We start from the raw sequence: 12,205 nt of genomic DNA on the forward strand, positions 1-12,205 counted from the left end.
AGCATGGGCTTGCAGACATCAGTCAAGCCCTGGCAGTGCAGACACCAGTGAGAGAGGGCTGACGAGAGACCACTCAAGAACAGCAGTGGTTGTGAATGTGTTTTGCCTGGCACGCAGACGTGGTTTTCACGTGCATGACTAAAGCGCACAGCTCGCGAGGAGCGCTGCTGCATAAGCTGGTGCCAGGCCAAGTCAGCTCCGTATCCTTCCTTCAAGCCACGGTTTATTGCAAAATGAAACCCCAACCCGGTATCCTGGGAAAAATAACTCCGCGAAGCGATTTCTCTGCCAGGAGTGCACAGAGGGGTTGGGTCCTCCGCTTCAGCCCTGCTAGAGACTCCCCAGCCAAAACTAAGAATTTGCTGCCATCTGTAGACATTTGGGTGCTGTTCAGGTGGTTTCCCCAGCCCTGCTCACACAGCCCTTATATAGGCAAGACAGCCATGGCAAAACCTCCCTGGTCCCAAGGCAACCTATTCCTTTCTTCAGCATTTCCCCATCTAAGGTAGCTTCTACAGTCTCCAGCGTATTTATTCTCTGCTGTTATATGTCGATCCTGCGAGGAGCGTTTCAGCATCCAGCTCCACTGGTTGCAGGCAGAGAGCTCAGACTTCGGTGGGGGGCAGCCAGCTCCTCCCTTCTGAATGGCTTGAGGAGCGTATCGCTGAAATCCCCCAGTGGCCAGCAAGCTTTTACCAGCAAAGCTGTGCTCCAGGTCTCCGTTGGGCACCCACAGCCTCTCCTGGTGGGGCCAGCTGGGTAGTGGGGACAGCCACCCTCCTACGCTGTCCCGGAGGGGACCCCCACTCCCCCCAGCATTTCTGTGTCTCTGTGGGTATGCAGAGGCCACGCTGCCCACTGACTCGCCTGCACTGCTGCTCCCCAGCCTGCAGAGCCTCTGTCTCCCTGTTCTTACCATCCTCCATGAGCTTCACCTTGCAGATGTGTTTTGAGAAGGGCATCTGCCATCTCCCCTCCGTAGGGTGTCCCCTCTTCCTCGGGTCAGGAAAACAGCCCTGAAATGGTGGGGAAGCCCAAAATGCCTTCTTGAAGGACTTAAGTCTCTACGTTCTCTTTGCTGGATTGTGGGGGGCTGCTGCCACATGTGCATGTCCCACACCATGGCCTCAGAACGCAGCCCTCTGGGTAAACATCTCCTCGATGGAACAAAATGGAGTGAACCCCAGGCACTTAACTGAGCTGTCCCGGGCATTATCACAGTTCCCCGGTGCTGTTCAGACTGTCACCTGGCCCAACCCCAAACCCTCAGCTGATGAGACACAGAGGTCTGGACCCAAGTCTCCCAGAGACCAGCCCCTCGCGGCAGTGGCGTCTTACTTCGCTCTCACAAGCTGTCCAGTGCCAGGGTCCATGGTCAAGGTTGGCAGGACAGGGAGGGATGCAGGGGAAGGATGCAGAAATTCATGGTGTTCCACTTCTACCCCCCAGTTCCAGGGCCAGGCCAATCTGCACGTGTTCGAGGACTGGTGCGGCAGCTCCACTGAGCAGCTCAGGAAGAACCTGCACTTCCCCCTCTTCCCCCATGTGAGTAAGACCTTGACACCCTCTGTCCCATGCTTCCCAGCTCTGCTTCCCAGCTGGATGACCACTGCTCCCTGTGCATTCCGTCCCCATCCCTCTCCATCATCTCCTCTGTCCTCCTGCTCCTGCTCTGTTATTTTTATCTTCTTCCACTTCAGACACGAACTACACTGAAGAAGCTGGCAGTGTCCCCAAAATGGACCAACTACGGTCTCCGGATATTTGGCTACCTGCATCCTTTTACTGATGGTGAGGGCTCTGAGGATGCTGTGCTGCTGCTCGCGTCTCTTCTCCCCTGCTGCTCCCTCCCCTCCTGGTGCTGAACCACTGGTGCCCTCACCCCAGCAAGCCCAACACGAGATCCCTCACGTGGGTGGCCCAGCTGGCTGCGTGTGACTGGCCATGGCCTTGGCATGGGTGAAACACATCTGCCTCCTCTGTAAGGTGGAAAGGAAAAGCGCAGAAGGCGGCAAATGGGAAGTGCTGGATTCAAAACAGTGCTGTTGTGAATGCGCAGCGCCATGGCGTGTACGTGGGCACAAGCACTCCCTGAGCTTTTCTTGCCTCCCACCCTCACATGCACAGGACTGTACATGACATCATTTATGTTCCTGCTGCTCCCCACGTGCATGAATAGCATCCGACAGCAGCTGACAGCTGTATTGACCAGCTGCATGCTTCTGCCTGGAGCAGCCTGCTAGCGCTCACTCACGTCTCCTGGTCCCCTGGCTCTTGACTGCCATCCCTGTAACTCCAGCCAGAACAGCAAGACTCAAGTACCTCTGTCTCCTTTCCTGGCTCCACGTGCACGTTCCTCTATCTAAACGCAGCTTCTCACACAAAAAATTTGCTCTGGAAACAAAAAGGGAGGCAGGGAAACTTTGCATGGACTTCTTAGCTTTCCAGGGTAGATGTTAGGTGAAGCCAATGCCAGAGGGATAGTGAACCAGTTGCATTTGTAATGTTTTGTTTTCAGTCGCAGCAGAGTTAGAGAATTCAGAGAGGTTCAAAGGCAGGGGAGGGTAATATCAAAAGGGGAGGTATGGTCTCACCAGGAAAAAGGGTGAAGACAGCATTTTAGAGGAGCAGAATCCGTTCTGTGCACAAGCCCTTACCCCAGAGCCCTACTTACTCCTTCCATCTCTCGACAGGTGAGTTTCAGTTTGCCATTGCTGCGGATGACAATGCTGAGTTCTGGCTGAGTCCAGATGAAAAGACCTCTGGTCTCCAGCTGCTGGCCAGTGTAGGCAAGGTACAGTGCATGCTGCATGGCTTCTTCCATCAAGGCTTTAATGTTTCTGTGGGGATGGAGACATTCCTGTCTTACATACATCCTTGGACTAGCCAAGTTTCTTCTCCTGCCCAACTACAGACACCACTGCCACCACCACAGAAGCCGGACAGGTGCCACACAACATACCTTAAGCCAGTTACATATTGGCACTGGTGTTGAGAGCCCCAGGCTCATTATTTAGGGACTTAAATCTTTCTACAGGTTGTGGATCTCACGGACAAGTTACTAGGAGGAGTGGCTCAATTTTCTCTCTCCATTGCTCCAGCACAGTAACTGGGAAGAAACTCATTTTAACTAGACTATTTTCTGTCTCTTCACAGACAGGGAAGGAGTGGACTGCACCAGGGGAGTTTGGGAAATTTCAGAGTCAGCAGTCAAAGATGGTGAGGTGAGTGAGCAGAGCCCCTCGCTCCTAGCCACCTCTGCACATGGCCAGGAAATCACAAGGACAAGGAAAAGGAACCCAGGCTTGTTCTGAAGGATTTAGCAATATGAGACAGGGATTACTCTGGGGTATCACCAAAGCTGAAGTGACACATCCACACCTGTGCCAGTTACTTTGCTGATTTACTGCAGGAATCCAACACTGAATTTTTCTTCCCTTGAGGAAGCAGCCACCAGCAAATCCAGACTCCTCTATATGAACTGTATCCTGAGCTTCCTGCCTTGGAACTGGCCAGGTTTCCCAGAGGCCAAAACCCAGCAGGCAAGACTGAAAGGGAGTTATTCAGAATTAACTGAGAAGGGTCTGGAGCACTCCAGGTGCACGAGGGAAGCTACCTATCTCGCTGTCAGCATCTGGATTTTCTTGGCAGTCCTAACCCTGCTCAGCCTGAGAATTAGGTTGTTTTGTGGGGGCGGTTGCTCTCCACTCATTGTCTGCTGACAAGCTAAGAAATGTTGCTTAATGCTGTTGGTGACAGACACGTTGTTCTTCACAGGTTGTCAGCTGCAGGCAGGTACTATTTTGAGGTGCTGCACAAGCAGGATGACAGAGGAACAGACCATGTGGAAGTAGCAGTGAGTCCGTGCAAATGGCCATGCTGTGTATGCATCCCCGCAGAGCTCAGGAATGATTTCCCTCCTTTCCTAGGCCCCAGGTCCTCTTTGCATGAGATGCATCTAATCCCTTCCAGAGTCCTTACCTACTTCTGTGTGGGATAGTCCTGGCCACATGTCAGGACACTTTGCTTGTTTGGGATAGTTCTGCTCTCTCTGGTCTCTGTTGCAGCTCTTTGTCCTTTCCTGCTTTGGATGTGTCCTGGGGGATCTCAGCTCATTCCCAGTCTTTTGCTGCTAGGTAAATTAGGTCATAGTAAGGAGAAGGAGGAAGCTGCGAGACCATCTGGTGAAAAAACATCTTGTGCCTGTTCTTGTAGTTCAGGCTTGCTTAACTCCATAAGCATCGTTTTAATGTGTTTCTCTGTTCCAGTGGAGACTGAATGACCCAGAAGCGAAGTTCAAAGTCATTGACTCCCAATACGTCTCCCTTTTTGCTAGTAAGTATCTTCACCACAGATTTCCCCGAGTACCTCCCCATTCTTCCAAAACGTATCATTGGTGTTTCACCATGAATCATAGTCTAGCCAGGCAAATACCATGTGTACAGATCATTACAGGAAAGAAGTGGAGACAGGTCAGGAGAGAGACCTCTGGACGAGAGTGTGACTCATTATTAAATACAGGAGAATTGGAAGTAGGATTGGAACATTATTTGAGGGAAATCTATAGTCAGTGAGGAAGGACAGAGAAAACAGTCTGCAAGGGTGAGGGAAACTGTTCCAGGTGTGAGAGTAACATGGGATGGAGGTTGCCCACCCATTGTGCAGAGAGCTAGGGGGAACGTAGGGCCCATGTCATGGGAGCCATGTCAGGTGTGCTGGCAGCTGGACGTGACCAGGGGGAAGCGGCTGCTGTAGCACTTCCGGGAGATTTCACTCTGGGTGCTGGACACAATGGAATACACTAGTGATATTGGGGGATGCTGCTTTCTTCTATGTCAGCCTCAAGTCTCTTCAAGTTGCTGCTGGGTTGCAGCAAGCACATCAGCCCGGTCCCTCCTGTTTTGTAAATCCTTCTTAGCACATCAAGTGATGCCTCTATCGGTTAAGGAGCTCCTTAGTCCTGTTTACCTTTAATTAGCTTTGTCAGCATCGCTTTCCTCTGCCAGCATTCCCCCTTTGCGTATCTACCACTCTTGCCTTCCAACATCTCTGGGCTTTTTTCCATGCCAACGCTTTTGCCCACAGAAGACTCCCTGATGTAATTGAGACATGTTTACTGTGTCTTGGATTGCAACCTGCTGCTGTATTTTCTGAAACCGGCCATTTGGCCAGGACTAGGCTTTCACTTAGGTTTTCTGTCCCCATCCTTTTTCCTTCTGCTTTTTTCTTCTTAATATTTCCCTGTTATAGGGAAGACTCACAACCCAGAAGATCCCTTTGTGGTTGGGCACAGTGCTGCAGTCTTATCTTTAACTGGCACCTTCTGCCCATACAGTGCTTCCTTCTTCCATATGAGCGTTTGGCTGTATCGTTATCCCATTCCTTCTGGGTTCCCATGTTGTTCAATACCCAAAAGTTACTGACACGAACCCCAGTGCTCTTGGCAGCATATTGTCTTTTCCTCCTGGCTATTGATTCAGTCCCCCTTACCTCAGAGTAAAACCCTGGAGACACGAAATCCTCTGAAAGCAATACCCAAGAGAAAACTTAACCAATACCCAGTCTTGAGTTTAAGCTTCCCATTGCTCCTGGCTTGCTGTGGGTCTCCATTCCCCTGCTGGAGCACCATCTTCCTTGGCTGCTGAAGGCCTTGCCCCACGGTCCTGCTCCTTTTCCAGCACAGGAGAAAGCTCTGCTCCTCAGGTTTCTCCTCCCATTCATCTTTCCTATCTCCTTTTAAAAGAAATTTAATACTAGTAATTCAGAAGTGTCCAGTAATTCCTGCCAGTGCGGGGCTTCTTCAGCACACTACTGCTGGTGTGTCCAAGGCAAGAGGTCATTTTCCTCTGTTATTCATCACTGTGTGTGTTTGCTTTCAGTCATAGCCATGTTCTTACCCCACAGCTTCTGTATTTCCAGCTTTCTGAGTCAAAGCCTTTCCTTCCCACGGTGTCTTTGCAGTGAAGCTCCTGATCAGCACCATTTAGGCATTGCTACACCAGAGACAGCATTAGTGCCATAGATGCAATGCCATTTAGAAAGGGCTGACACTGGGGAAGGACGCTCTTTGAGACAAGGGACGAATCAGCCCTTCCTCCTGCTTCCGTTCTCTCTCTGGTTTCTAGACGAGACACTTTTAAAGATGGATGAGGTTGGGCATATCCCGCAGACGTTGGCCAGTCACACGAGCCGTCCTGCTGACAGCACAGGCAGCAAGGCACACCCGGCTGACATGTTGAAGCCTGACCCCCGGGACACTCTTTACAAAGGTAAGACTTGCAAAGTAGCTGAGGAGGTAGCTGCAGCCTGTCACAGCACATGCAGTAGCACAGCTGAGAAAGAGTGTCCTCCTACGCCATGGTTATCAAAGGCCACGCTTTTTTTCTCCGCGGTGCAGAAGGGGCGGGGGGGGCAGCACACAATATCAGTCGCTGTAGGAGACAAAGCACAGACTAAACCCAGCTCCTCTTTCTTGGCGTCCAACTCACATGATGTCCCTGGGCCTAATATTTTAGTGTAAGTGCCATAGAGCAATGTAAAGAGATGAGCTGTGCAAGGTAGGTTGTTTTATGTATCTGTTAGTATTTCACATGGATAAATAGAAACAAGGCACAGAAGTAAGTAAGCTGATGCATTGGTTGCAGCAGGGTTCATCCAGCAATGCTTGGCTACGTGTTTCTTCTTCTCAGTGCCTCTGCTCAGCAAGTCTCGTGTACGCCGAGCCTTGCCAGACTGCCCCTACAAGCCCAGCTACCTGGTGAATGGATTTCCTCTGCAGCGCTACCAGGGACTCCAATTTGTAAGTTTTATTCTTTGAGCGGGTACTTGTCCAGGAGAACACAAGGAGGAAAGAAGGAGATCCCATTAATCACGGGGCCTCTCCACCAATCTGAAGCTCCTGGGCAAATTTGACCATCTACTGTTCAGGTCTGAGCATCTCAGTACATGCCAAAGGGCAATACCAAGAGAAGGGAGATGGGTGCTATGCACTGCTCACGGCTCTCGCTGGGGTACAAGTGTGTGCGTGTCTTACAGAGCCCCTTGAACCTCAAGCCGAAGTGCTGAGCTTGCCTTCACACCGAGCCTCATAATAGCCAAGGATTTTATTCTCCATGGCGTGAACTGTAGTCTGCGTGGATTAAGGCCCCTGACAGATTTAAAACAGGTCTTGAGGAGGAGCTCACCTTTGTGGGACGTGCAACATAGCAGGGATTAATCCCCTTCAGAGCAGAGCAGCCTCTGAGATCTGCTGGGGTCAGGTCACCAGCATGGTTTGCCCTCCCTGGATGCCAGTGCAAGCCTACACTCCCCAAGGGACTCGCATCCTGGGCGGTCCCAGCTCCCTCAGCCTTGCCCGGGGGTTTCCCCACAGGCTTTCTGGGCTCCTGTGATCCCCTGCATCTCTTCAGGAGGACTTGCCCACCTCTCTCCCAGCCAGTTCTTTCTCTGTTATAGGATATAAACAGTTACAGAGATGGACAGACAGATGCCGAGAGACAGATAAAAAGGCACACCCCTGCACACATCCCAGCACGCTTCCTTCTGTTTTCTGTTCTCACAACCTGCTACTGGGTGCCTTGGAGAGGCAAATAGTGAGCAACCCCTGCTCCCTCTCAAAAGGGCTGGTCACCTCACAACTGTGTCTGGGTCACCTTGTGACTGATATCTGGCATTTATTGAGGGGTTTACTTTATTTTCCTCCCTTCTTCCCAGGTTCATTTATCCTTTGTTTACCCAAATGATTACAGCCGCCTGAGCCACATGGAGAAAGATAACAAATGCTTCTATCAGGAAAACCCTTATTACTTGGAAAGGTAGGATGCTGCAAATGTGGGCTTACTAGCAGGGAGGGAGGAGGTGGTTTGCAGTCTGGAATTGGGGTGGAATTGCATACTCACTTCTGTAGAACTCTCTTAATTCTTAAAGATCCCCTAAGCCTTGCAAAACATTTAAGCCTTTATAGTTTCTTTCAATAACTTATGCTCCCTCTAAAAGAAAATATGTTCAGGTCTCAAGGGGAAACTGCTGCTGCTTTTCTTGCTCTGTTAACCCAGTAGCTGGGTCAGAGCACGTTTGTTCCACTACATCAGGGAGTGTATTTCCAGCAAACTTTGCCTGCCAGCAGCTGGAGCCTCCTGATGGCTGTCACCATGATAGCCAAACCACACTCATCACCAGGCATCTCTCTGGGGGAAGAAATGCATGTCGTTACTCTTCACTGAAGTCCAGCTCCCAGTGGTGGCCCTGCAAGGGAACTGCCACTCACATGCTCCCCCCCTGCAACAGGCAGACACCTTGTGTGAGGACTCTCCTCCGTTCAGGAGGACTGTTTTGTAGGATAAGGAGAGTCACTTTTCTGGTGAGATAACTGATGGTGGTCTCCCTGTGCTCAGGATCTTCTTCCTCCCTACAGGACTATTTTGAGGGCTGAAACAACAGATCATATCATTGGTTTGGGAGGGAACTCATGGGACTGGTGTTCATAGTGAAGGATGGAGAAGGTGGCTGCCGTGGGCTGGAATGTGCCACGCAGGTTTATTGCTTTGAAGATTCATTTGTATTGTGACAGGATTTGGGAACTGGGGGCCCATTTTGCTTTGCATCAAGGATGGGAAACAGTCTTGGAGATCCCTCCCAAAAGCTTGAAGCACAGGCATATGAGGACAGCATACAGACAGTGGTGGTATGAGAGGAAAGAGAGAGGGAGATCATTGCAATTACCTACCTGAGCCACTTTTGCAGCATGATGACTTGCATTTGTGAGCACTACATCATAAGTGAGCTTTAAGGAGCAGTTTAAGGGAGTCTGAAGAATTGTTTCAGAGTACTTAAATTGGGATTTCCTCCTGTGCTTATGGGAAATGCCTGAGAGACTGGGATGATAAGCAAGGAAAATTGACGTCCTTGACAGTGCGGAGTAAGATCTGATTGCCCAAAGATATGAAAGATGGTGATGATGATCGGAAAGGAGGATCTAGAGATGCTGGGTAGATGTAATCAGAGTAATGGACCATCACCTCTGAAGCAGCGGCTATAATTATTTGGAGGGGGCAACGTAACTTTCATCAAACTTGTGTTTTGCCCTTTGCTCTGCAGATTTGGATTCTACAAGTACATGAAAGTGGACCGGCCAGAGAAGAGCCTGGACTCTGGAGAAAAGACAGAGCAGCCAGGTAGGGACCCTAACATCAGAGCCTGGAGAATCCTTTTATCTGTCACTTTTGTTTGTGATCTTCCAGCATCACCTGAGAGAAGCTGTTGACTTTCCATGCCAAGGAAGTCACAGCCCTTCCCTGCCAGAGAGCTGTGGCTGGGAGGAGATTTTTGCTGCCACTTTCATTTTTCTTAAGGGCAGGTTGGGAGATCACCAAACAGTGGGCTGTAGTGGACAACGTGACAACTAACTCTCAGGCCTGCAGCATAGCTGAGGTGCAATTCCAGCAGAAACGTGGGCAGAAGCGACAGAACCAGAGGTGTGCAGCATGGCAGCCTATGCTCACACCTGCCCTGCAAAGCTGTGGCCAGATCGACAGCTAAAGGCAAAGCCAGACCCCTCCGCAGCCTTCCACAATGCTGGCTGATAGGTGTTGAGGAGGTTGGTACCAGCAAGAGCACAGCTCCCATGTGTGAGAGCATCCCTGTCCATCTGATCAGGAGAGACAACGCTGAGATGAGGCAAGAAGTAGCTGCCCCCGGTGGGGTGGGTGCCTGGGTCAGGACAGGGAAGACAGCAGGGCGATGCCAGAGGTGTAACTGTGATTACTCCTGCAGGCTCCCAGGAGGGGAACCTGGATGACCTGCAGTACATGGAGCAGGATGTGGAGAGTACCAGCCCCCACAAGCGCCCTGGCATGGGGAGGGCAGAGCCAGCAGGCAACGCTCCCAGCAGCATGGTGGGCAACGATAATGTTCACGAGGACTATTCCCTCCGGGAACGTCGTCGGCTCCTCTCAGTGGTGGGTGGTGACATAGAAGAGGGGCTACAGAGGAGAGGGACGAAGAGGTCTGGTGTCAAATCAGCGACGCTGGCCTCTGCCAACCAAAGCCTCAGCCAGGCTGGCCTAGAGAGGGACCCAGTAATGAAGAAACCCCGTTTAAAAGCTGGCATCAAAGACAACTCCAGGAGCCCTCTGCAGCACGCCAGGGCCATCCAGGGGAGAGCGCTCGTCAAAAAGGTGAACCCTCCTTCTAGGACCGTGTCTCAAAGGGAGCAGCCTCTCAGCGGCCCCAGGGACTCAGGGGTCTTGATTCCCAAAGGGATGAGAGCTCGAGGAGACCTCAGTGCCGCTAAGGACGGACTGCAGCCAGCGGACACCGTGCCAGCTGGGAAAGCAGTCCCAGTCTCTGGCAAAGCCAGCAGACATGCTGTGGGTGCTGCCAGCCCCAGCCAGCAGCCTGGGCTGCCGCAGTGGCTGAACCAAGTGGAGTCCTACATTGCTGAGCACAAGGCGGCCAACGGTGGGGACATGGGTGAGGGAGAGGCACAGGTGGCATCTCCTGTGAAGGGCAAATCTGGACCTGTGGCAGCAGAAGAGGAAGAGGTGGATGGGGACCCCGAGGAGGAAGGTGAGGAGGATTTTGATTATGTACCAGTGTTTGACCAGGCGGTGAACTGGGAACAGACCTTCAGCACAAGCAACCTGGACTTCCACATGCTGCGCACAGATTGGATTGACCTGAAATGCAACACGTCAGGAAACTTGCTGCTAAGAGAAAGGGAGGCCCTGGAAGTCACACGTGTCTTCCTGAAGAAGCTCAACCAGAGGAGTAAAGGGTAAGTAAGGCACAGTGTAAAAACCAAGGGGCAGTGTCCCGGAGCTGGTGTACCACACTGCACAGGGAATACCTGTCGTGTGAGGAGCTAGTGGAAATCAGAGGATAAACTGGATGTGGGAAATAAGACTTTAGGCAAGGAATCTATGTAAAAACTTGGGCTTTAGATACCTCTTTTGACTGAGAAATGGGATTTACTGGACACCAGACCGTGTCTGGGTGTTGAATATTGCCCTCCAACAGCTGGTGGCTGTAAATGTGAAAGATTGGAGGTTCCCATCCAACTGGCATCACTGGCCTTTTGCTGGCTTCCTCCTTGTGCAGTGCAGGTATGGAGAGCACACAGGAGCATTTTACCAGCTGGAGATTAAGAAACCCTGCTGATATGAAGTAGGAGTGGAGCTCCTTGTGCTTGTGGTTTGATGTCTGCCACACCTCAGCCTGTGAATCACTTAGGATATAGAACCAGAAGGGACCTGTCAGATAACGTGGGTCAGTACACTGACCTCATACACAACAAAGTAACCTACACTGTTATCTGAATGTGTGCACCTCCATCTTAAAACTAGCTAGATCTGTAGATCCTAGTACCAATTTGGGAAGATGTTTCAGCTCCTCACTTCTTCGATGACCCACTGGAGATCAGCTTTTGCTGGTACTCTGTTTTTACATGGTCTTGATATGGTTCTTTTTCTTCTCAAGACTTACCATCTTGATTGCCTTTCTGGCAAACAGATGTACCTCCTCTGACCCTCTATAAGCTAAACAATCCAACTCCTGACCCTTCTGATGAGTTGACCTCTATTTCCATAATTTTCCTATCTGCCCTTCTTCATGCTGGTTTAAGTTTTGGTTAATTTTCCTGTACAAAAATAATCAGTATCCTAGATGTTTTATAGATTGGATGTTACTAGTTCCCGGTCCCTGCTGGAAGCAGGTCTCATGCTACATCTTAAGATCTCTTTTGTTTTTTCAGGGCCACATCAGTCACAGTCACAGTGTAACTGATGAGTACATGCCAGCTTTTCTCAGCATTTTTAACTGATGAGTATCCATTTTACAGCAGAAACTCTTGTTATGATGTGAAAGGACACAACCTGGCATTTCATCCTGTTTTGACCATTCTGAACCTACAGCTCACCCCAGTTTTTACTGTATGATTGCTCAGTCCTACTCCCTGTTATTGGCTGATAAGCTGTCATCAGCCAATTTCATTAGCCCAAACATATTCCTTGTGCCAAGATCATTGTAGGAGGTGTTGAATACACACACTATTACCAACCCTACAGTCATCCAGACACATTTGTTATTTTCTGTGTCACCTTTATTTCATTTCCCTTGCCAACTATTTTCTCTTGGCTGGAATCCCAGATCTAATCCCACATGCTTGTGGATTTAGGAAACAGGTGCTAAACCTTCCCATGGGACTTTG

The 12,205-nt window shown here is 50.5% G+C and overlaps 1 protein-coding gene across 3 annotated transcripts in view; it reads left to right on the forward strand.

The window, feature by feature from the left end:
* Positions 1 to 12,205, forward strand: part of B4GALNT3 (beta-1,4-N-acetyl-galactosaminyltransferase 3) — a 72,948-nt gene that overhangs the window by 52,704 nt on the left and 8,039 nt on the right. For all 3 annotated transcript variants that reach the window (XM_054810376.1, XM_054810394.1, XM_054810386.1), the window contains 11 exons: positions 1,450 to 1,545; positions 1,701 to 1,791; positions 2,694 to 2,794; positions 3,157 to 3,224; positions 3,778 to 3,856; positions 4,269 to 4,335; positions 6,126 to 6,269; positions 6,690 to 6,799; positions 7,714 to 7,814; positions 9,097 to 9,173; positions 9,772 to 10,774. In XM_054810376.1, coding sequence (XP_054666351.1) covers positions 1,450 to 1,545; positions 1,701 to 1,791; positions 2,694 to 2,794; positions 3,157 to 3,224; positions 3,778 to 3,856; positions 4,269 to 4,335; positions 6,126 to 6,269; positions 6,690 to 6,799; positions 7,714 to 7,814; positions 9,097 to 9,173; positions 9,772 to 10,774 — 1,937 coding nt within the window. The remainder of the gene's footprint in view (positions 1 to 1,449; positions 1,546 to 1,700; positions 1,792 to 2,693; positions 2,795 to 3,156; positions 3,225 to 3,777; positions 3,857 to 4,268; positions 4,336 to 6,125; positions 6,270 to 6,689; positions 6,800 to 7,713; positions 7,815 to 9,096; positions 9,174 to 9,771; positions 10,775 to 12,205) is intronic.

This window comes from Grus americana, chromosome 1 (genome assembly GCF_028858705.1).
Source record: "Grus americana isolate bGruAme1 chromosome 1, bGruAme1.mat, whole genome shotgun sequence".
NCBI classification, from domain to species: domain Eukaryota; kingdom Metazoa; phylum Chordata; class Aves; order Gruiformes; family Gruidae; genus Grus; species Grus americana.